Source organism: Heloderma suspectum, chromosome 2 (assembly GCF_057233095.1).
Source record: "Heloderma suspectum isolate Gila_16-S chromosome 2, 16-S_ref, whole genome shotgun sequence".
In the NCBI taxonomy this organism is placed as follows: Eukaryota; Metazoa; Chordata; class Lepidosauria; order Squamata; family Helodermatidae; genus Heloderma; species Heloderma suspectum.
In genome coordinates, this window is record NC_139459.1 from 303,013,123 (window position 1) to 303,038,173 (window position 25,051).

The 25,051-nt window shown below is 43.0% G+C and overlaps 1 protein-coding gene across 7 annotated transcripts in view; it reads right to left on the reverse strand.

Annotated features, from left to right (window-relative positions):
- EEFSEC (eukaryotic elongation factor, selenocysteine-tRNA specific) overlaps positions 1-25,051 on the reverse strand; it is a 262,269-nt gene that overhangs the window by 15,949 nt on the left and 221,269 nt on the right. Inside the window, exon 7 of one of the 7 annotated variants that reach the window (XR_014788537.1) lies at positions 23,638-24,509. The exons of 4 other annotated variants lie outside the window; for them this stretch is intronic. Coding sequence is in view for 2 of the 3 variants with exons in the window: in XM_084840160.1 (XP_084696286.1) it covers positions 16,603-16,697 (95 nt within the window). In the remaining variant the exon portion in view is untranslated. Of the gene's footprint in view, positions 1-13,235; positions 16,698-17,874; positions 24,510-25,051 lie in introns of those variants that run through there. 2 more of the 7 variants (XM_084840160.1, XM_084840162.1) reach the window with 2 other exon arrangements.

The window sequence follows — 25,051 nt, forward strand, 5'->3', positions numbered from 1 at the left end:
CTTTTGAAAAACTCCTATTCATTTAAACAGGGCTTGCTCAAGAGGGTTTTCTATTACCCCAGACCACCTATGTACCAAAGGATTTAAGTATTTGTAGGCTGCTCAATATATTACGCAGCAAGCACTGTTGCTAGGTGTACATCAGTGATTCCACATAAAGTGTGGGCATCACACACCCACATAAACACTTATGTATATTTGTCTGAGAACCCTGGGTCAGAGTTCTCAAATGTGTGCACATGGGTGTTTCAAAAGGTGTGTACACAGAGGAATGATATCTACACTAAGTAGTAACACTGGTGTAATACTGATGTATACTGAGCAATAGTATTTGCTCTGAAATGTATGGAATGCCCTATGTTGTGAAATAAAGAAGGGATTTTTATTTATTTCTATGCTGCTTTTCCAGTGACTCAAAGTGGTTTACAACAATGAAAAAAAAAAAAGACAGAAAAGAAAACAACTTAAAGAAAATCAAATAATCAAGCTAAACTACCAGAGAAGACTTTGAAAGCCAACTCTGAAAATGTGTCGCAGTCCTTGCTAAAACAAAGCAAAGAGGCAGCTGTCCTTACCTCTGTTGTAAGGTTCCAGAGGTTTGGAGCAGCCCCCATGAAAGCCCTTTTCCGGCCTGTTGCAGTACATACTTGCCACAAAGGCAGTACAGACAACAAAGCCTGTTGACTAGACCTCTGCTCATATGGGTAGAGGCAGCCCTGAGGTATGAGGATGCCAGGCTGCGTTAGGGTTTCAAAGAATAAAACCACCACCTTGACTTGGGCCCAGAAGCAAAATGGTAGCCAATACAACTGGTACATAGCAGATTAGACAGAAATATAAACATCCCGTCAACCTTATTTTACACGGGGAAGGAAAGAGCAGAGCAGAAGAAAATGTATGGTAAATGAAGTTTCACAAAGCAGCAATGCACTCCACACTATACTCTGGGAGAGACAGAGGAGGAGGAATATAAGCTAAAGAGCACTTCATTTGCAAGCTTCTATACCTATTCAGATAGGAAATTATCTCCAAGATGTTTTTGTAGCAGGTGTGGTAGAAAAAATATGGTAGCTAGCTAGTGTAAGTAAAATCATAGGATGCCAGCCAAAAGCAGCTCAGGTATTACTGCTAGGTATCTAAATTGCTTAATCAGATCCCATGGCCCTTATTCTGCAAACAGATTAGGTGGCTGCTGGCATCACACCCTGACAAATGGCATGTGGTGGGTTTTTTTCACTCTGGTGCCAGGAGGTCTATGGGCTGAAGAGGCTCTGTGACACCAAGCAGCACAAAGAGGGAAAGTACAAGCAGACAGGCAGAGAGCCACAATCTAGGTTTCATCTACCTCAGTGGATTTCTCACATTACACACAATGCATACTTTACATTTTACAAGACCAAGGAAATGAAGGAAAATATATCTTTCACCGAATAAGACATCAACCCCTTAATAGCTGAAATGATGGATATTTTTAGATGGAGGTCTAGTTTAACTTACTTACATTAAGGGTCTAATCTCTTCTGAACAATGACTATGTAAGCTTGAATACATAGTGAGAAATCTGTTCCATTAATTAAGTGCTGCCTGTACTACTCGGATTTGTAGCAAATGTTAATAGATTTCTCTTCCTCTGTTGGACAATTACCTTATTTTGCCAACTTGTTAATGGATTAAATTAAAAAGATCCATGCGTTTAAAAAGCAGCAGCAGAAGAGAAAAGGAATTTAACTTCAAAGGTCTAGCATGCAACTGGACCAACACTGCTCAGGAATAGCTTCATATATTAATATTATTAATGAGGAGTCCCCTGAGGCACAGTAGTTAGCAGGAATCTTAGAAAATTCTTTCCCGCCCATCACCTGCTTTTCCCTCCAAATGCATATGGTTATTGCAACTTTTTTTTTTGGCATACCTTATTTTACAGCAGGCCAACCTGTACAGGGGTAGAAATATAAACACCAGTAGCTGTAGCTTTAACTCATCATCACACTTGAAGAGGTTCAGCTTGCTTATGCTTCACTACTTTCCCTTAAGTTAGATATGCATCTACTTTGCACCAACATGCAACCATACTGCACCATGGCTCTAAACTGGAAGATCTTAAGAACAGACACACAATTTCTAGATTACTCTCTTGTGGTTTGTGCACCTGTAGAAGTAGTGCTGATGCTTTCTACAACACACCATTCTTGATTTATGAATTACAAAGTACCCTGTAACATTCCTCCTGCTCCCTACATGTCAGAGAAAAAGAGGTAAACATGGCTGGCCCCTTTGTGATAAATACCATTTATGCTCTGAGCAGCTGAAGGTGGCAGAAAGGAGCCAACCTAGGATCCTGATTAGTATATATTTCACAGCCCATTAAGGTATATTTAAATGGATATTTGCATATTTAAATGGAAAAAACAAACCCCACAGGAAAATTAATTTTAAGCAACCCAGGGGCTGAATGTGGGGAACAGTTTCAGCACCCCTGTTAAAGTTGTACAACATTTTCCTAACTAACATCTAGCTTTGGTTACTTTAACTCTTTTGAAAATAAATTGTAGCCCAGATTTTTATAATTGCAATGCAAATTTTCATCTCTACCTTGAGTGTGCGACTGAACATAAACATATGCAATCAGAGTAATTTGGTATTCAAATTACACACAACAAAACTTAGGCTTTTATTTCTTCAGGGAACAAACTGCAAGAAACGGCAGAGGTTTCTTTTAATAATTCTCTTCCACCGTCTACGGCCTGGTATTTCATATCTCCCTAATCAAGGCTAACCAGAAGAACCCACACTCAACATCTATAAGGAATGTGACTCACCAGGTGAGACTACAGGTGAGACTACATGTTACTATATAAAATGGAACCCCAGCATTGTGGGGAGGGGAGTAGGGAGACTTTAATCCTTTGCAGTCCCTCCTGCTGTGGTCCCAATCTGGATCAGGCCCCCTATTCCTAAAATTTATATTGCCAAAAAGGGCATTCAGTTGTAATGTAATTTGCAGGCATAGGACAAAGACTTAAAGCCCCTACCCACCACTTTAGGATTCTGAACTATGTTAGGTCCCATGAGTTTACTTTTGAGTAAATAAACAAGCAAAATTGAGCTAAATCTTTAAAGTAACATGCATTTTGACCCTCAGGGAATTTGGGAGGGGTGGGGATGGAATGCACAAATGGTGGGAACAGAAGGATCAGGGTCTCACACTACCTTTCTGAAAATAGAAATGCAGCATAAGGGCCCCAATCCTGGCTCTTACTTTCTGTGGGGTGGGAAAAGGACATGCAAGGATCATCTCTCACACTAGGGGTATATTCACAATTTACACTGAACATACATTCATGTTCTATGCATATCCATTAAGATGGCTGTGAGAATCTAGCCCATTTGAGTCATTCACATAGTGTGTTAGCTCTACATGTGAGGAAGGGAAGCAGGGTTGAGCTCACTAGCTCAACCCGCTTCCTTGCTGTTCTCATTGCTTCTTACATGTGGAGGGTAACTGTCAGAGGACAGCATCCTCTATCCATAGAAGTTCTCCCAGAGATTTTAGAGACCTGATTCTTGAAATAAAATCATGATTACCATTAGTTAAGTATTTATAATTCCATTTAACATATAGGTAAACTTACAAGACCCCTTCATGGATCACTGCCTTGTTGTGGCGAAGGGGCTTGCGTAACTCAGTGAAGCCATAAGCTATGCCGTGCAGGGCCACCCAAGACGGACAGGTCATGGCAGAGAGTTCTGACAAAACGTGGTCCACTGGAGAAGGAAATGGCAACCCACTCCAGTATTCTTGCCAAGAAAACCCCATGGAACGTATCACAAGGCTAAAAGAGATGACGCCGGAAGATGAGCCCCTCAAGTCGGAAGGTGTCCAATATACTACTGGGGAAGAGCAGAGGGTATTTCCAAGTAGCGCCAGAAAGAGTGAAGCGGCTGGGCCAAAGCCGAAAGGACACTCAGCTGTGGATGTGTCTGGTGGCAAAAAGAAAATCCGATGCTGTAAAGAACAATATTGTTTAGGAACCTGGAATGAATCAAGGTAAGCTGGAGGTGGTCAAACATGAGATGGCAAGATTGAACATCGACATCTTGGGAATCAGCGAACTAAAATGGACAGGAATGGGCAAATTTAATTCAGGTGACCATCATATCTACTATTGTGGGCAAGAATCCCTTAGAAGAAATGGAGTAGCACTCATAGTCAACAAAAGGGTGGGAAAAGCAGTACTGGGGTACAATCTTAAAAATGATAGAATGATCTCAGTACGAATCCAAGGCAAAACATTCAACATCACAGTAATTCAAGTCTATGCCCCAACCACTGAGGCCAAAGAAGCTGAGGTTGATCGGTTCTATGAAGACCTACAACACCTTCTAGAACTAGCACCAAAAAAAGATGTCCTCTTCATCATAGGGGATTGGAATGCTAAAGTAGGAAGTCAAAAAATCACCGGGATAACAGGCAGGCATGGCCTTGGTGTACAAAATGAAGCAGGACAAAAGCTAATAGAGTTTTGCCAAGAGAACACACTGATCATAGCAAACACTCTTTTCCAACAGCACAAGAGGCAACTCTACACATGGACATCACCAGATGGTCATTATCGAAATCAGATTGATTATGTCCTTTGCAGCCAAAGATGGAGAAACTCCATACAGTCAGTAAAAACAAGACCTGGAGCTGACTGTGGCTCAGATCATGAGCTGCTTCTTGCAAAATTTCGGCTGAAATTGAAGAACGTAGGGAAAACCACTAAACCATTCAGGTATGGCCTAAATCATATCCCTGATGAATATACAGTGGAGGTGAGGAATAGATTTCAGGGATTAGACTTGATAGACAGAGTGCCTGAGGAACTATGGACGGAGGTCCGTAACATTGTTCAGGAGGCAGCAACGAAATCGATCCCAAAGAAAAAGAAATGCAAGAAAGCCAAGTGGCTGTCTGAGGAGGCTTTACAAGTAGCTGAGGAAAGAAGGGAAGCAAAAAGCAAGGGAGAAAGGGGAAGATATCTCCAACTGAATGCAGAGTTCCAGAGAATAGCAAGGAGAGATAAGAAGGCCTTCTTAAATGAACAATGCAAGGAAATCGAGGAAAACAACAGAATGGGAAAGACTAGAGATCTCTTCAAGAAAATTGGAGATCTCAAGGGAACGTTTTGTGCAAAGACGGGCATGATAAAGGACAAAGAAGGCAGGGACCTCACAGAAGCAGATGAGATTAAGAAGAGGTGGAAAGAATACACAGAAGAACTATACAGGAAAGATCTTAATGTCCTTGATAGCCGTGATAGTAATGTCCTTGATAGCCATGATGGTGCGGTCACTGAACTTGAGCCGGACATCCTCGAGAGTGAAGTCAAGTGGGCCTTAGGAAGCATTAGTAACAACAAAGCTAGAGGAGATGACAGTATTCCAGCTGAGCTATTTAAAATCCTAAAAGATGATGCTGTTAAAGTGCTTCATTCAATATGCCAACACATTTGGAACACTCAGCAATGGCCGCAAGACTGGAAAAGGTCAGTTTACATTCCAATTCCAAAGAAGGGCAACGCCAAAGAGTGTTCAAACTACCGCACAATTGCGCTCATTTCACATGCCAGCAAGGTGATGCTCAAAATCCTACAAGCTAGGCTTCAGCAGTATGCGAACCGAGAACTACCGGAAGTACAAGCTGGGTTTCGAAGAGGCAGAGGAACCAGAGATCAAATCGCCAACATTCGCTGCATCATGGAGAAAGCAAGAGAATTCCAGAAAAACCTCTATTTCTGCTTCATTGACTACGCTAAAGCCTTTGATTGTGTGGATCACAACAAACTGTGGCAAATTCTTAAAGTGATGGGAGTACCAGACCACCTTACCTGTCTCCTGAGAAACCTGTACGAGGGTCAAGAAGCAACAGTAAGAACCGGACATGGAACAACCGATTGGTTCAAAATTGGGAAAGGAGTACGACAAGGCTGCATATTGTCACCCTGCTTATTTAACTTATATGCAGAGTACATCATGAGAAATGCCGGGCTGGATGAATCAGAGGTCGGAATTAAGATTGCTGGGAGAATTATCAACAACCTCCGATATGCAGACGATACCACCCTAATGGCAGAAAGTGAAGACGATCTAAAGAGCCTCTTGTTGAGGGTGAAAGAGGAGAGTGCAAAAGCTGGTTTGAAGCTCAACATTAAGAAAACTAAGATCATGGCATCTGGCTCTATCACGTCCTGGCATATAGAAGGGGAAGAAATGGAAGCAGTGACAGATTTTACTTTCTTGGGCTCCAAGATCACCGCAGACGGTGACTGTAGCCATGAAATTAAAAGGCGCTTGCTCCTGGGGAGGAAAGCTATGGCCAACCTAGACAGCATAGTAAGAAGCAGAGACATCACCTTGCCAACAAAGGTCCGTCTAATCAAAGCTATGGTTTTCCCAGTAGTAATGTATGGCTGTGAGAGCTGGACTATAAGGAAGGCTGAGCGCCGAAGAATGGATGCTTTCGAACTGTGGTGCTGGAGAAGACTCTTACGAGTCCCCTGGACTGCAAGGAGGTCAAATCAGTCCATCCTAAAGGAAATCAACCCTGAGTGCTCATTGGAAGGACAGATACTGAAGCTGAAGCTCCAATATTTTGGCCACCTAATGCGAAGAGAAAACTCTCTGGAAAAGACCCTGATGCTGGGAAAGACTGAAGGCAAAAGGAGAAGGGGACGGCAGAGGATGAGATGGCTAGATAGCATAACCGATGCAATGAATATGAACCTGAGCACACTCTGGGAGAGTGCGCAGGACAGGAAGGCCTGGCGTGCTTTGGTCCATGGGGTCACGAAGAGTCGGACATGACTGAACAACAACAACAAACTTACAAGAAAGCAGGTTCAAATACATTGGTGAGCAAGTAGGATTGCCAACATTGTAATTATAAATTTCCTTTTCAAAAACCAGGAAAATTCAATTATAAAAAAAATCCTGCCAGTTTAAGACCAGAGTTAAGGCTATCTCCCCCTGGCTCAAGCTCCACAAAGCCAGGACACTGGAAACTAAATCTCATGCCTGAACTGGACATACTCTGTGATCATGATTATGTTGTGCAATGTCACAAATTGTGCTTGCTTACAACTTACCCTCCATGCATCACACTTTTCCTTGGTCAGCAAACATGCTTCATGTAGTCCTGGTCTTAAGAAGAGGGATCCCTCTCACTATTTAACCCAACCTGACAGCTATTGATGTAAGCAGCAAACAGGCATAGGTCAACTCCCAGAAGGATTCCTCTAACAAAACAGTAAGGCTCAGATGCTTCATAAGGCAAGGCAGGGCATGGACTGTTCCACGACATCGGAAGGAGAAGCGAATGGAAGAGAACTGGATTTTTAAAAAGGAATCAGCTTTGCTGTGCTTTGGTCCATGCAGGGGTCCATGAGCAAGTGCTCTGCACCAGTAAAAATAGCTTCACAGAGCATACTTCCTGGTGGGGGTGGGGGTTGGAGTGAACGATGTCTGACTGGCAGGGGCTTCTCAACCAATAAGAGAGGCTTCCCCGCTCTCCTCCTCCCCCCTTCTTCCTTTCCCCTGAAACTCCAGGTACACCTGCATTTCAGAAGCAAGCCTCACTGAGCACAATGGGAGTTACTTCTGGGTAGACACTAACTGGTTTGTGATGGGAAACACAGGGGACAGGAAACACCCCTTGACCGGGGTCACAATGAAAGGCACACCCCTGGGCAGGGCTACCATACCCAAGATCAATGCAGCGGTTGGGGCACACAACAGCTATACCATGGAGAACTCGAACTTAAGGAAAAGAACTGGATTTTAAGCAGTCTCAGGAAATCTGGTTTTTCCCTGATAAGCTCCAGGGTGGCTGCTGGATGGCCACAACGTCATGTATCCCTAACAACCTCAACACACATCCAGCTTGGAGTAAATTGCTGGTGGAGACACCCCCCAGGACAATGTAGTGCATCTTTGCTGGTCCCCATCTGGATTTGGGTCTGAAAGACCAAGGAAAAATGTGGGTGCATTAAGGGTAAGTTTTCATTCTTAGGCCTTATCCTTTACCTCTCTTTTCCCTGCTTGGCCCTTTATATCAATCAGACTTTTAAATGAAAGGCTGAACCTTCACCCTCTTTTTAAAAAGAGTGAACAAATAAACAAAAATGCAGAGGTAATGGAAAAAACGGGGAAAATGACCTCTACTTACTGGGAGAAGTAAGACAATCCAGTACCTTCTCTGTGCTTGCCTAGGCTGAGAAGGGGATAACAGCCAAGCCACTGACTAATAAGAATATTGTGAACAGGTGCCATAATATATGTTAGGACTGAGCTTGCCAACAGAGCTGGGGAAGGGGGAGGGATACATTTATACAGCTGAGCTCCAAACCCACAAAGAGAAGTCTGTGCACTGACCATATTAAGTATCAGAGAATGAAAAGTGCCAGTTTTTAATGTGATGACAGTTGCACTCAAACACAGATCTGATACTACCCATGTCAAGAGCCCCTTTTATGCTGAATTATCCCAAGAAAATGCATAGAGTTGAAAACGCCATAAACATGGTGTACTACAAATATCTTACCAATAGCATACAGTCCCTATTGAACGGTAGATACCTCCAGTGTGAGTGCATACTCTACATACAAAGGTTAGAAAGACCTCTGAGCCAAGGGTGACACAAATCATTTAACACTAAGAGCACCTCTACACCAGCCTAAAATCCTATATTTAAAACAGGGCTTTCTGCCTCTGTTTTAAATGCAGGATCACAAAGACTCCCCTTTTCACCCGCTTCCTTTTCCTCCCACCCTTCCTCCCCGTATCTGAGTCTTCCATTGTCTTTCATTGATCTCGCTCCTCTTCTTGTCACTTTTACTCTTTTCTAGGGATGTCAGAGAATTCTGCCACGGATCTCGGTGAGGCCGAATGCCAGTGCATTCGGCCCCCCGAACTCCATGGTGGAACAGCCTGCCACCCCCCCGCCGATCCTCCCCGGGACGAGAGTTACCTGGGGTGGATCTTCCGGCCAGCGGCGGCTCCGGCGGTGGCTGGTCTTCCGACTGGCCGCCACCGCCATTTCCAGGCTTGTAAAAAAAAAAAAAAGACGTGATAGGCTATGTAAAGATTTACATAGCCTATCATTGCTAGGTTTAAAAAAAAAAAAAACCATGACGTGATAAGCTACATAAATCTTTACGTAGCCTATCATGGTTAGGTGGGTTTAAAAAACAAAACAAAACCACATACGCAAATGGCGGCGGCTATGGCCGCCACCATTTGCATTCCTTATTTTAGCCGTCTTAATCTATGTAAATATTTACGTAGACTATGACGGCGAAAATAAAGGGGAACGCAAATAGCGTAGTGGGCTATTTACGTAGGCTAAAACGGTGAATCAAAAAGGGTCCCGCTACGCTATTTGCGTTCCCCTTTATTTTCGCCGTCATAGTCTATGTAAATATTTAAGTAGATTAAGACGGCAGAAATAAGGAACGCGCCGCCATTTGCGTACGCGGGGTTTTTGGGGGGTTTTTTACCCAGAGCCCTCCGCGGCTGGAAATCCAGCTGCAGACGGCTCTGGCCTGGCTGGGCCTGGCCGGCTGCTCCCCCGAGCTGCCGCGGAGCACAGCCGGCCGCGGAGGATTCCGGGAGGGAGGAACGGAGCACCTCCCCCCCCGGCGAGGATTCCGGGGCGAGGGACGGAACACCTCCCCCCCCATCAACATAATCCGCGAAAGGGAAGTGACTTTCGTACATCCCTACTCTTTTCACAGAGGAAACAGAAGTGGAACACAACGGGGTAATTTGATAGCTCGTTATCCGCGATCTGTTTAAAAATGGAACAAAGGGCATTTAGTGCAGGAGATGCCTTGAATGATCACGGCGTCATGTAAAGAGCCCGCAAACTTCTGTGAAGGAGCAATCTCAATCACAGGATAAAAGCTCAGTGTGAAGGAGCCCTAATACTGGAGGAAATGTAATATTTTAAACGTCTCTCTTGAACCATGATGTCCTGGTGTGTGAACGAGCCTTGGGCTTGTATATTCTCCCATCTTTTCTTTTGTTTCCTAGGGGAAGAAATTGGAAATAACCACTTCTGATTTTAAATTAATCACAGTTCCCTGTGACATCTGAACTCAGTGAACTATGATTTGTTTAAATTATGCTTAATGAGAACCAGTCAAGATCAAACAAAGGTTTTAGATCCTGGTTTGTTCTCACTGACCATAGTTTAAATAAACCACATTTCTCTGACTTTGAACATCATAGGAACCATAGTTTTAAACCAAAAGTGGATGATTTTAAACTCCTCTGGTGCATGAAAGAGAAGGGGATGGGGAGCATGTAGCTCATTCTCATAGTGGGGAACCATGGCTTTCCATTATGTCTGAACTGTAGGCTGATATGTGTACAACTCACATATGCATGCCATAATAGTTTGGTAGATCTACATCCCTGTAGTTGGAACCCACTGCATTTTTTTCCCTAAGGGCAGCTTCGTACATTACTACAGCAGTAATTAACACCATCAGGGGCTGTGCAGAATACAATTGACATGAAGCCTAGTCAGAGAGCCCTGTGCCCCTGCCTTTGTAACCAGGGCCTGTAAAAGAAACAGGTTTCTCTTAATTCCTGCAGTCTAGGGCTTGGGCCTTCATATCACACCATGCCAGTCTGCTGCACAGAAAAGCCCTTCTTTACGCTACCTGCTTAGCACCACGTTTATTTATTTATTTGTTACATTTATATCCCGCCTTTTTTCCTCCAAGGAACTCAAGGTGGCGTACATACTCCTCCTCCTCCTCCACTTTGCATTAGAACTAATTGCCACTATAATGTGGCCACTGCTCTCTCTAGTTTAGACATGCTCACCAGAGTCAGGAAACTCTAACATCTATTCTTGATTTGCTGCCAGTATCTGCATATGCATTATCTGACTCTTTTCTGGAATTCAGAGTCGTGTTACTTATTCTTATTGAAAGTTCATGAGGAATGTCGCCATCCCCCACTATTGTAAGTGGGATGCCCAATTAACTTCTTTTGTACACTCTGGCTGGAAGAACTCTGCCAACAGTAGCTTCTTGCTTCCCATCTGCATTCATATGTGACAGGAAACGGACTGAGGAGCATAAAACTCATTAATAAAACAATTTTGATACTGGAAGTAATAATTATGGGAGGAAAATGCACTGCTTTCAAATGGAAAAATGGACTTTCATGCCTCTCTCTCTCTACCTAAGGGCAGAAAAACTGAACAAATCCAAAAATGAAGCAAAGGGTTAGACAGAGTCCTCATTTACAATGGATTATTCACAGCCATTTTTCACAGATACAGGATTTCCTTAAAATGAACCCTAAAATCTTAACCCTTCACCCAATCACAAATGAGCAAGTCAGCTCTAGTAGAGCTGAAATCATTACAGTGTTAGATGAGAAGCTTCATTCTGTATCAGAGAAATAGAGTGGGGGGAAGCTTATTCAAGCAGCTAAAAACTCCCACTTATAATTACAGAAATACGGAAAGGGGATCTTTTTACCAGGACTATCTGAACTCAACAACACAAGTAAGTCAGCATTGTCCTCCAGATGTTGTTGGACTCCAACTTCTGTCAGCATAGTCACTTGTCAGGGATAATGGGAGTTGTAGTCTAACAACATCTAGAGGGCCACAGGTTGCCCTTTCCTGCCTGAGGTGTTCAGAAACATCAGCCAGCTTTAGCATCAACTTCTATAACATTGTATATGGACTGCACTTAGATGTTGTAAATATTCTGAGGAAAGAACTGAAAATTCCAATGAATATTCTATTTTGATTCAGATGCTGGCTCAATTCAGATGGCACGTTTCATGATCTCCAAACCAAATTCAGTTTTTATACCCCATCAGTCAGTGAATGAGTAAGGCCCAAGCATCGCTATATAATACAATATTTGTTATCTTCCCTGAAGAGTTTCTGAACTCATTCTAAGAAAGGCGTTGCTCTCTCAGTTCAGAATCAGGATTTAGTCTGAGCTTTTCCTGAGCACAGGGGAGTGATTTTTTCCCCTCTGCTTTCTTGTTAAGATTTTGAATACAGATAAAATGGGAGCTACTCCTATCATTCCCAGCCTTAGAAATGCAGTATCTAAATTAAAACTACTGCTCTGTGTATACAAGCTAGGTATCTGGACCCTCTTATTCTCATGAAACCTACTTCTAATGCCTGGATATCTCTTTACCTCAGATTCAGGTCCCCTTTTCTCAAAGCACTCAAAACACTTTAGTTATAAAGGCTGGGTGCAAAGGAAAAGTTGCTACTATATTCTGATGAAAAATACTTTCGCATAGTTAAAATAAGTTTGCAATGATTGGAGGAATAGTTTGGGGCCATGTATATGCAGCAGTTGCTAATATGCAGCTTGAAACTAGAACTACCAGGTGTTTCTGTCACTGGTGGCTACCATTTCACCCCAGGATACCCCCCTAAGTGAGGGCAGGAAGCACTGTCCTGACTCTGCTTGGCTTCAGGTAAAGAAGTATCATTCTGAAACCAGTAAGAATGAGGGCAATGCTTCCTGTCCTATTCCTATTCTAGACAGAAATGTGGGAAGGGGTCATGGTCACCAATCACTAAGAGATCCAGGAATGCCATCATGCCAGCAATAAGTTCACTTCCAGCTTCAGTCCCTTTCACAGCCTCTTGAATCCCTACCAAACGGTGCAAACTTTGCACCCTGCTAAAGGAGTGGTGAAATTGAGGGAACCACTTCAGCCCAGCTGTAGCAAACATGCAGTAATACGGAGAAAGGTGGAAAATCACTTCAGATTTTTCCTAAACTGTTATTCCACATAGAATCATAGGGTTGGAAGGGGCCTACAACACCATCGAGTCCAAGCCCCTGCTCAGTGCAGGAAGCCTGATTCCTAGGCAGTCTCCTATCGAAGTACTAACCAGGGCTGACCCTGCTTAGCTTCTGAGATCAGACGAGATCAGGCACATCCAACCCTTTGCTACATGATTATGAAGGATGTGTATTTATCACATGGTTACAATAAGCAGCAGGGGAGGAAATCCTATGTTGGCTTATTTTGGGGGTGGTGGGTGGCCAGTCATGTGAAAATCCCCCTTTTAACAAGTGCATTTCAAAAAAGTATGGACCCTGGCTAAATTTACATAAAATAGTATAACGCAATGTTTGAGAAGGTGCGGTGGCTGAGCTGGGATTCGTATTTGCAATTCAGGATGCTGTCCAGTACTAAAAGTGAGGAGCAAGGGGGCAAGTAAAAAAAAAAGATTTTTGGAGATTTAGCAAAATTGAAAATGTAAACATAAGTATAGTGCTCAAGGAGCATATGGCTGCAGCAAAGAAACCAAGAATTCTTTGCCTCCGTTTTTATTGTAGAAGCCATATGAAAGAAATCTACCACTTCACTTTTGTCCTGTCTCAAAGTTAGGTCTCATGGGTGAAGTTCATGAGGTACTTTGAGAATAGGGTTCTTTTTATGGGGGGGGGGGACACGACATCCCAGAGAGACCAACGCCTAGGGTGTTTTTAGAGTTGACAGTTTTTCTTAGGGTAGCTAATTTCTTTGGTCCTTCTCTAATAGATAGTGCCCTAGAGAAAATGCTTTCCTGTGACTAAAGTTGCAATCCTATACACACCTATCTTAGAGTAGGTCCTGTATATACAGGGTTGTTTACTTCTGAGTAAACATATAGAATTTATTCTCTTTCTCTGCAGGGTGTCTCTGAGACTGGGCTGGATGATCCCTGGTTGGCAAAGATCTCTTGCCTGGCCATGCAAAGCATTTGACAGACGGGGAAACCAGCAGTACTTCTCCAGTTCAGATTTCAATCTGAATGGGACAATAATTCAGGGACCTGTAAAGCTTACCTCTCCTTTGAGGCAGCCATTAACAAGCCCACAAAGTTCTTCTCTGAGCCTGGTTCAGAATTCAATGGCATCTCTAATGCTATGGAAAGACGGAAGGTGATGGAAATCGGTGAATGGAAATAACTAATTGACCATCCAATCCTAGATTTGTGGTGCGCTTTCACACTCATGACTTTTTCCTCAGTGCATGTCACTAGGGAGCAAAGTAAACTGTTTATGTTTGTGCTGGCTTCCAGAATGCAAAATCCCATCATACAAGTTTTTACCTCAGTGGCACTACTCAAGTAGAATTTGTTCTGTGCTTCTCGTTATTGGGGAAGGAGTTCTTTTTCTTGACGAGAAAGACAGAGGCTGTCTCAGAGCAGAGGAATAGCTTAGGTAAGTTCTGGCCAAAGCTGTGTTTGGAAAATCCTCACATACAACCTTTCATGCACAGTGCCAATTCTACACAATAGAACTCTCCAGTAGTCCTTAAAGGCACATTTGTATCTTGGCTTTCAGTGCTAGCAATCAAGAAAGAATGCAAGAAAACAAAACTGTTTCCCAACCACTGTTTGCTGGTGCCATAATTAATGTAATCAAACAATTCCACAAATTGCTTCCAATTGCTGGCGTCACTTTCATGTGCAGAGCCAGACTTTCAAAGACGGGCCCTTCTTTCCCTAAACCCTTACAGTGGGAACAAGGCTTTGCTAAACAGTTTAGGATAATTTGTACTGTAACGGGTCCCCAGGCACTCCTGACACAATTTCAATTGCCATCTAATGTTCCTATGTAATTGAAAGGCAGCTACTATATTTAAATAATTACAACACTAAACAGTTCAGAAGGGTCAGTTCAGAAGTTCCCACAACTGAAGTGGAAGTCTTTGGGAAGAGTGGTTTTTAGTGGCCTCAACAGTAGATGCTGCAATATTCTCTTAAAGATGGAGGTTTTGGTTCAATTCCTTACTTTCATACATTGCACATCAATAGAGCTTAGGCTTCAAGACTAGAAGAGCTGAAAGATCATAAACATTTACAACTTTACGAACACCTAGAACATTCCTGCTTGGCACACATCCTTTCCCATCCAATATAACAAGTCAAGAGGAAAGCGAAATGTTTCTCCCCTGCATACTAGTTTTCTATGTGGAAAGAGATTTCTTTTGCCATTGGGAAGCATTCTTTCAAAAACATAGCCTCCATCCTGCAGCCTGAAGTGGTTTTGCCCAGGAAACTCTTTGCCTCTTGATTGTGCTGAGTATGTAAACTAGGACTAAATTAAAATGGGGTAGCACTCATCCTGATGGAGCAAGTATGCAGTCTGGAAGTACTCCTCAATTCAAAACTGTCACTGGAGGCCCGGGTGGCCTCAGGGGTGAGGAAAGCTTATGGCCAGCTATAGTTGTTCCTGAACCAGGATAACCTGGCAACAGTAGTCCTTGCTCTGGTCAAGTCCCGGATGGACTACTGCAATGCTCTTTACATAGGACTTCCCTTGAAGATAGTCCAGAACCTGCAGCTGGTCCAGAATGGTGCTGCCCATGTGTTGACAAGAGAGGTAAGATGTGAGCATATCACATCAGTTTTGAAATTTCTGCACTGGCTGCCAGTGAACTACTGGGCAAGGTGTTAATAATAGCGTACAAAGCCCTAAATGGCTCAGGACCCAGGTACTTCAAGAACCACCTTCCCTAATACCAACTGGCTTGGGATTTAAGATTGGTGGGGGAGGCTTTGTTTGTGATGCCCTTGGGGAACGTGGATGGTGGCACTACCACATGTGGCAGCACCATGGCTATGGAACTCCCTTCCTCTAGAGATTTGGCTGACTCCCATGCTGTTGTCATTTAAGTACTAGTTAAATATGTATTTGGGGGTATATAGGTGCTTTATTTCTTTTTCTGATTGATTATGTTAATTGTTTTATTGTATTTTTATATATTAGTGATTTTAGAATTATGATTTTAATGTTTATGCATTTGTAATGAATCCAACTGTCTCCCATTGCTCATTGAAAAGGTCTCTGAATGAAAAACATGGCCAGCACAGACAGGAAAATTTACAATTCTACACATTACAGCTCTGAAAAGGGGCCTATCCTTCTCCATATATAAAGCCACACGCTTGCCTTCTCACATGGTCAGGGTAAGAGATATTAAAAATACACATTGCTGGTACACTACCTCTGAAAAATATAGATAAAAAGTGTCTTGCAGCCTGTCTCTACCGCGTAGGGTTGGAAGTGCAGACACACAGGTTTGTCATTGCATGTTTTATGTAGGCTATAGCTGCCCTGGGCTCTTCATTAGGAAGGGTGAGATATAAATCAAATCAATAAATAAAAGGCATAACATACACACTTTTGGCATTGTGGGTTATCGTTATATGTGAATCGGGCCATAATATTTTGTCAAACAAAACCAATCATAGAGACTTTGATTCCAATATACTACCTTACAATGCATCTGTTGCAGCTCACCTAACATCTGTTTATATACAGATGTAGGCACATACTTTGGGTGGAGCCCAAAAATTAGCTTGGGTTAGCTAATCCTCCACTAAACATAGAGCTGCTTTGGGCAATGTGTTTTTTTGGGTTTTTTTAAGCTTTTTGGTAAAAAGATCACTGAAGGCTCTGTGCAGATGCCCGACATGTTTGGGTAGTTTGACAAGGCTCTGAGCATACAGTAACTGCTCAGAAAAATCTATAGCACTCACCCACAGCTGAACAGATTTAAGAGTGTTTATGCTTGTACTTCTTCTTCACCTGTATCCAGTTGTTTAAGAATAAAACATGCAGAGGAAACATGATCCAGTTTCTTATAATGTAGGACATCACCTTGCAATAGAATAGATGAGATATAAGCTGCATGTCAAAACAATAGTTTTGAACAATACCGTGCAATTATCAAACCTCAGCTATGCAAGTAAAGCAAAGTTCAGCTTGCAAAACTATACATCCGGATGCTGCCCGCTGGCTAAGAATGGGGTGAGGAAACATTGTGTGGCTTATACCGAGCACATTAGGAGGAGGACTGATCATTCCTGAGGTGGAAAGACAAAGAACTGAGCTGGCCTGTGTAGGCCTCAATGACCTCACATTATTGGCTTGCCTGCCCTTCGCATCTGAAAGCCTTCAGAACACAGGACTTGAAGAAACTCAGCAAATAGAAAAGGAACAGGAAGCGCTCGCAAAGAACACAACAACATGGGACCAATAGCCCCGAGTCTTCATATTCATTAAGAGTCCAGCACTAGATAAATTAGGGTCTCCAGCTTGCTGTTAGCAGAAGTATTAGGGCACATCCCAAGTGTTCCACGTAATCCTGATGGGGAACAACCATGGAACGTTTTTAAAGAGGTTAGGCTTTATCAGACATAATTGGTTTCCATTATCTCAGGGATGATGTGCATTTGTTGCCACTCTTCAGTGCCTGCTTGCTGATCAAAGGGCTGCAGTTAAAGCAAGGGTGACCTTGTGTTGGTTTTTCATTTTCTTTTTTCTTTCTTAAGATCACTTCTGTGTCTCATATATTTCCATCCAGAAAGATTTAATTAGGGAGCAACCCTATGGCCGCTAGTCAGCAGCTAGACGGCCATAGGATATCTGGTTTTCTGGGAACCGACCTCAGAGCCGATGCTCCAAGTTCAGTTCCTGGAGAACCGACCTTCCCCACCTTCCGCGCTGCCTCATAGGCAGCGCAGAACAGCCCTGTGCTCCGCGCTCGCAAGGGGAGTGCAGAGCCGCCAAAACGGGGCATGCCGGGGGGCGTGTCGGGGTGGGCACAAATGCTGGTATGACACATCCTATGTTTCGGCCAGCAGCCTCCTCCCCCACTCCGTCCCCCTGTGGCTTGAAAGCTGAAATCGGCTGTCTAGCCGAAAATGCAGAGCAGGAGAAGCATGGAGGGAACGATCCCCTCCGTGCTTCTCCTGCCCTGCATTGGATAGGCAGTTGCCTCCGAGTTCAGAGGCTGCCACCTATCTGCATAGGATTGCACCCTTAGCTAGATAAATATTGACAGTGAAAAAATGATGGGAGCTCAAAGCTTTACTATCTATTTTCTATCTGGGACAGTGAGTCTACCGGTTTCTTAAAAAAAAAAAGGGGGTATAAATGTCATGCTGGAATTGCTTAATAATATATGAAAATTCATCCTGCAAAGAGCTACAAGGAAAATGGAAAGTTCCATTGAGCATATTCTATTGTGCAGGGTTGCAGTTGCTTAATAGTTGCACTCCAAAGTAAGTTGAAAGTGATATTTACAGGGAAGAATGTTGTTGGCTGAATTAGATGCTTAACAGGTAATATGATGGTAATCAATACAGTGATGAATATATTAAATAAGTGTGCAAGGTTATCATACACCTTCAGCACTGCCACTGCAGGTCAGTGGTAACTTGTAACACCCTAATGTAGCTCTATTCTTTGCCATTCTTGAATTGTGTTAGGACAGAACTACAATTTTTTTTTTAAAGGAGAGCTACCACTAAACAAACTTGAGCACGCTCCGGGAGAGAGCGCAGGACAGGAAGGCCTGGCGTGCTATGGTCCATGGGGTCACGAAGAGTCGGACATGACTGAACAACAACAACAACAACAACAACCACTAAACAGCAGTCAATGTCAAGTGTCCCTCCCCCCTCCCCCTGTATACCTTGTAACATGTGATGCAATGTAACCCATGACCTGACATCATCACCTGCCACATCAGAGTGGGGACAGAAAATGCACAGTGTAATAACAAAAGCCACCCTGGGCTTCTTGTAAAGAAAGGCAGGGCTATAAATAAATAAAACAAACAGGACACAAGATACGTTGCACTCCATCTCACAGAAGGGGAGAGAGGACTTGACATGAAGCTGCTGTTTTCAGTAGCAGTCCTGTGCTTCATACATAACATGTGTCCCATTTTTCTTTTCTTGCTGTCCTAGCTCTCTCTGCTGTTTCCAGGCCCAGCACCAGGCAATATATATATATATATATATATGTATGTGTGTGTGTGTGTGTGTGTGTACTTACAGTGTACCTATGAGCTTTAGTAACATAAAACCATCCCACAATCTTTTCTATCTAGCTGGCGGTGCAGGGCAGGGTGGGGGGAGGGAGAAAGGGAATTTGATAATATCCTGAATATTTTGACGCAGCTCCTTAAGACAGGAAGATTGTGCAGTGCAGGTTGTGTACAGGTTTCATACAACAGGACTGTGATTGTTTAGATGCTTGAATCTTTAAAGCAGCAACAACATCCCAGTTTCTAACTGCCTAGTTTCCATCTATGTTCAGAATAATCTCAACCCAGTGAGTGTAAGAATATACATAAAAATCCTCAGTTTTACTCAACTGAGAATATGTCTCTTGCCAGAGTATTTTCACACCAAAGTATATCCTAATTATGCACCAGCAGATGCCTGCCTGCATTGACTTAAAAGTTGACCCCAATGTCATTCAGACAACAGAAAGGTGTTCCTCTGTTCTGCATTACGGTGAGTGCAAAGGGCTAAATTGTCATCAGGGACGTGTAATGAAAGGGCAGGGGGCACTACAAAAGTTTGGTGCCTCTTATACCATCAAGAAATGTATACAAGGTGGGGGAAAGTTCAGGCTGGCAGATCTAACACAGAATAAAAAGGCAACTTGTTACAAAGCAGTTTCCAGTCAAGGACTACATTTGTATGCTGGTAATCCTACTTTCTTGCATGAAACTCTTGATGCAGAGACATGGAAGTCAATTAAGCTGGCCCAGCTCTGCAGACTTATCTGGAGGCATCTGCTGCTTGGAGTTGGTTCAGGGTTTAAGTTGGGCGATATTCATCTTCCCTTGGGCTGCCTTTTTTTAAAGCAATCCAGAACAATGGGACTTCCAAATAAAGAACATTTAATTTTTATTTTATTTTACACTTCTAGGCAAGGGCCTTTAATGCGATTAGGAGGAGGGGGAAGGAGGAGGCTGGATAGCAGCTTTGCTTTTTTACGTTATGTATATTGTGTGTAAACAAATATGCAATTTGTTTAAAAAGATAAGGTGATTAAACTTTTATCAGACTTGTACTCTGTTGTCACCACAACAAAGAGAATTAGAAAGAGGAAAGAAAGGCCTTTTTATTTGAATTGTGCTCTTACCAGAGGTTCTCCACAACACATCTGTAAAGCCACTCAATGTTCTCCAAACAGGCCCTTTGATTGCATTTTATTCAACTTGTTTGCATTTGGAGCAATTGAAAGGAAACGAATGCTCCACATTTTGATGTCTTAATGTTCCTTAATACCTTCTTTAATTTATATTAAGCTTCTTAACTAGGGTGAGGAATTTTCAAAAACAATAAAGACCTAGTGTAGAAATCTTTCGCACACCATGAAAATTGAAATTATAATATATTCATGGCTTTTTGTTATAAAAAAAACACATTATTTTGAAGAAAGATTGAAAGCAAAAAAATCCAGAAGTTGTATGAAAATTACTTGATCCACAGAAGTAGATGAAAGTTTAAACTAATTATTACATGGCAGAGAAAGTATTGAGAAAGGATGAAGTATGTGCAATAACACATTTAATACTACAGAGCTTTCAATCTTAATGTCCTATGAATTTCTTCTCTATAAGTTTCTACTGTAAAGAGATCAGGAAATGTTTGTTGTACACTGAAGAAGCCTGCCCATTTGCTAGTGTATCCCTCACAATAAGCCCTATTGCTCCTTGTTTCTATTCCTAAAATGGGCTTTTAGAACATCTGAAGTTTCCATAACATAGTGCCCTATTTATATTTTGTGGAGTGAGCCAACCCCAACAATATGCATTCAGTTGCTGGAATCCTTAGCATGCATTCAATTCCCCCTTTCCATTTCTAACAGCATCAGAAGGTATCAAACTCCTTATGCCCCTTTCACAAACTGAGCAATCATGCATGGCTGTGTTCAAGTGAAGGGCAAACCAAGTTACATGCAAACACATATGATGAAGACCTGACAGCTGCTTTTAATAAAGAAAAGGTTCAGGAGGCAGTGATTTTGAGCAGAGACACAGCAGAAAGAAATGTGTCAATCTGCTTAACCGTTTCCCATTCCAACTCCCCCACCCCCGTTGCTTTTTCCAATGGGGTTTCAGGCATGTGTTCACTCTCACGAACACTTTTAGGTTCCAGAGGAGCAGCTGGGAGGGAGAACTGGAGCAGACATCTGCCAGCTAGGAAAGGGTTAAGCACAGCCACAGCCCCTGCTGCTTCTCTGCTCAAAATCACTCCCGAAGCTGCTTTTCTTTATAAAATGCAGCTGTTTGGATATTGTTCCACACATTTACATGTAACATGTATGTACTTAAGCCCTCAGATGGCAGGCTCAATTTTTGACAAATGTTCTAAAACTCTGGTTGGCAACAACATTTACTAGATTTACTACATTTACTATTACATTTACTACATTTACATTTACTAGCAAGCATCCCCCCTGCCCTGCCACAAATGACCTGCTACCAAGAACAGGACAGCGAGACATGGCCACCTCCTTTCCTCCTTGTACAATGATACCAGAGAAACCACCAAATGCCAGTGAAAAGGGGCTCCATCTTTTATTTAGTATGATTCTCTCCTTGTCAAATTCTCCCCAAAAGGAATATATTTACAAAGCTGTTGAGTGTGAATCATTTGCAAGCTGTCTATCCACTATACCAGAGGTCTTCGAGGCACAGCCATGATGCCCCTAGCGATTCAGTGGCACTTGCCAGTCCCCATCTCCCCTCTGCTCTGTCTCCCCATAATTTTGAACAAGGAAGCAGCTGCCACAAGTTTGTGGGAGATTTTGCAGCAACCGTAAGATCTCAGGAACTATCACGAGATGTCACATCAGCCATCAGGGAATACCCTGCGACTATGAACTGCAGGAACTGTGAGCGAAAAATGAAACTGTGCAGAGAGAGAGCAAGAGAGAGGGAAAGTGCAGAGAAGAGACAGAGAGAGCGCACACACACACAGAGAAAATGCGTGCATGATGCACGTGCATGTGCGGACACACAGAGAGAGAAAATGCACGCGCACATACAGAAAGCAGGGGGTGCTCCCAACATTTTGTGACTTGGCCATGCCCACCACAACAGCTATTTTGTGGTAGTGTTCGGAACACACTTTCAAAATTCCAAATGGGCCCCAAAGGGTCGGGAACCTTGTCCTATAGTATCTTCTCTAGAAACCACTTGGGTTCCATTATTTCTGGACTAATGAACATCTGTAGTGTCTTTCAAATTGTTGTTTTATTGTTGACACTTCATCATTCATAATCAGTTAGAAGCGCAGTTAAATGGAGATTCCACATAGCCTAGGTCTAGGGCTTGAATAGTTTCGAAGAGCCAGCACCTCTCCTTTCCAAGTCTAAGAAACAACTAGTGTGGCCAGGCCTGCACTATTGCAGAGGGAGGTGAAAAGGAAGAGATGACTAAGGTTGCTGAGTGAGAGACAAACAATATTTGGGAGCTCTCTCACCATCCTTAACCCCACCACTTTCCAGGAATAAATGTCCCTCTTTCGTTTACCTGGTGGTACAGACTGAAGCACCTACTCCTCCATTCAGTTGTCTAATCACCAGCTCCCTCCCCTCCTGTTGTGTTCTTCCAGCAAGAAAGCCTGGATAAAGACACAGGAGACTCAGCTGCAAAGCCTGCAAACTTGTTTCGCTTCTCCGTAGCTCCAAGCAAGTCAGAAAGACACTGCCTGCTCCTCTCCAGGCTCCAGAAATACAAAGGGAAATGGCAGAAAAAACTATTTCTTGTGCTGCTCGATGCCATGGGGCCAAACCCTTGCTTGCTCCTGCCTCAGCTGTGATCCTATGGACCTAAGGGAGTACAAGCCAGATTTGTACGCCCTTGCCAAATAGGGTAGTGCTACAGTTCCAGTCAAAAACACAAAAGTCACCACAAATTGGGTCTGGAAAAAAAGTGAGAATGCAACTCAGAAAGTACTGGTATGCAACAGGCTGGCAATGATGTCATCTGACCTCTCTGTAATAAGTAAATGAACGAGGGACAGAAATTGCCATCTAAATGGCTAGTGTGTAACTGGCCATCAAGTCAAAACCACAACAGAATATTAGCATACTATCTGCTGGCTTGAAATCTTCTCAGATGCACCTCAAATGAATGACACTATGAAATACTTCCATGTTGTCATAAATGATTATGGACAATAAGGTTGAGGGGTCATCCATCTGCAGACAAACTATGCTTTGCTGAAACACTGGTTTGCCAGGTTAGGATGAAAGGGCAAACGATGATTTGCCACAAACCAAGAACAGAAGCTACCAATCTCTTCCCCTCACACAAGGTGGGAGGGGGAAACACATGAGCATGAGCTTTGTGATTACTTGTGCACATTAGCACCAAACTGTAGTTTGGCATTATGTTATACACAAAGACAAGAAACAGGTTCTCAGGATACAAAAAAATTTTATTGTAGAAAGCTCAACATGTTTCGATCTTTTTCTTATTTTTAGGCATTGTTCAGGGGGAGAGAAAAAAGTCTGCAGAATTTTTTTGCAAAAGATGGTCTCCTGTGTCAATCTACTGGCAACAGTCGCCAGTAAATTGACACAGGAGACAATCTTTTGCGAACAAATTCAGTAGATTGACACAGGAGACAATCTTTTGCAAAAAAAATTCTGCAGATGTTTTTCCCTACCCCCCGAAGGCCTAAAAATTAGAAAAAAGGCAAAACACATTGGGCTTTCTATAATAATTCTTTTTTGCATCCTGAGAACCTGTTTCTCTTCTTTGTGATTCACCTTGGATGCTCACCTCCTTCTGTTTTCTTCATTATGTTATACAGCCACTGGGAACAAACAACAGGAGACACCATCACCTTCTTGAGAATGTCCTAGAAGCAATCTGGCTAGCCATTACAGAATGCTGGACGAGATGGGCCCCTGGCTAATCTGGCAAGGCAACTTTTATAGGTTTAATTTATTTTCTGACAAGGCAACTCAGTATTTTTCACTACCATATGACTACTAAACAGTTTGCTATATTTTTACCCTGCTTTTTAGCCAACACTGGCTCCTAAACTGGTGTGTATTTGAAATTTATCACGTCTTGGAGTTGAAGTTCAAAACATCTGGAGATCTTCTTCCCATCCCTGTTCTAGTGGGTTCATAGCAGAGACTTGAATCAAGGACTTCCTGATTTGTACCCCAGTCTCTCAGCCACCACGGTTATGGATGTATTGATTGTGTAAAATCCATTCCATCTGTGTCTCGCGGGTTGTCAGGTGCCTTTTGCTCCATCATCTGCCCATCGACAAAATTGGATTTTTTTTGCTTTCAAAGTTGCACAAATTTGCAGTTGTGCAAATGTGAATTTGCATGTGCAAAAATGCATAAATTCCAGCAAAGTGCGCAAATCCCCCCAAATGTGCATTTTCATGCTTTAGCCTATGGGGGACATGCACATTTTTGGCCATTTTTTCCATATTTGCATATTTTTCTAAACAAAATTTGTGCAGAATGCCCAAAGGTTAGAAAAACTGTCCGCAAGTCCATGGAATCTGCCCGACAGGGGGAAAGCCGGTCCACTGCAGAATCTGCGGGTCGGATTCATAAATATCCAAACTCATCTGGTTCCGTTGCGGATTTCTCCGACACCCCAACCCATGGTATTCCAGCTTCACAGAGCTAAAGAGCAAGGATGGAAAAACATATTGTATCAGTGAATAAGGAGACAAGGGCCCCATGGGAAAGAAGTCTGCCCACTTGTTTCTGCCTCTTGACCCTGAGACCTGCCACCTTCTAATAGAGTAGGGGCATAGACCCTCAGGCCCAGGAGCCAAATCTGGCCCACCTAGGAGCCAAATCCAGCCCTCCGGGGTTTCCCAGATGGCCACACCCCTTTTCCTCTGACCACCAATCGTTTGGTGGTTTCCCGGCTTTTGTGAAGTTCTTCCCTCATTCTACAAGGCTGAAATGCCTCTCCTAAGGCTTACTTACCAACAGCCAGAGCTTTAAGCTAAAATATGCTGGTATTTTTGGCCCTGCCTTTGCAGCCCCGAAGAGCTTCTCCAAAAGTGAATTCGGCCCTCAGGCTGAAAGACGTTCAACACCCCTGCCCTGGAGACTGTAAACTGGAAGACAAACCCTGAAACTTTGGGTCAAATCCTGAGACCTGGCAGCCCTATCCCAGAAAGCACACAAGATGGGGACAGAGTGTGGGATGTGGG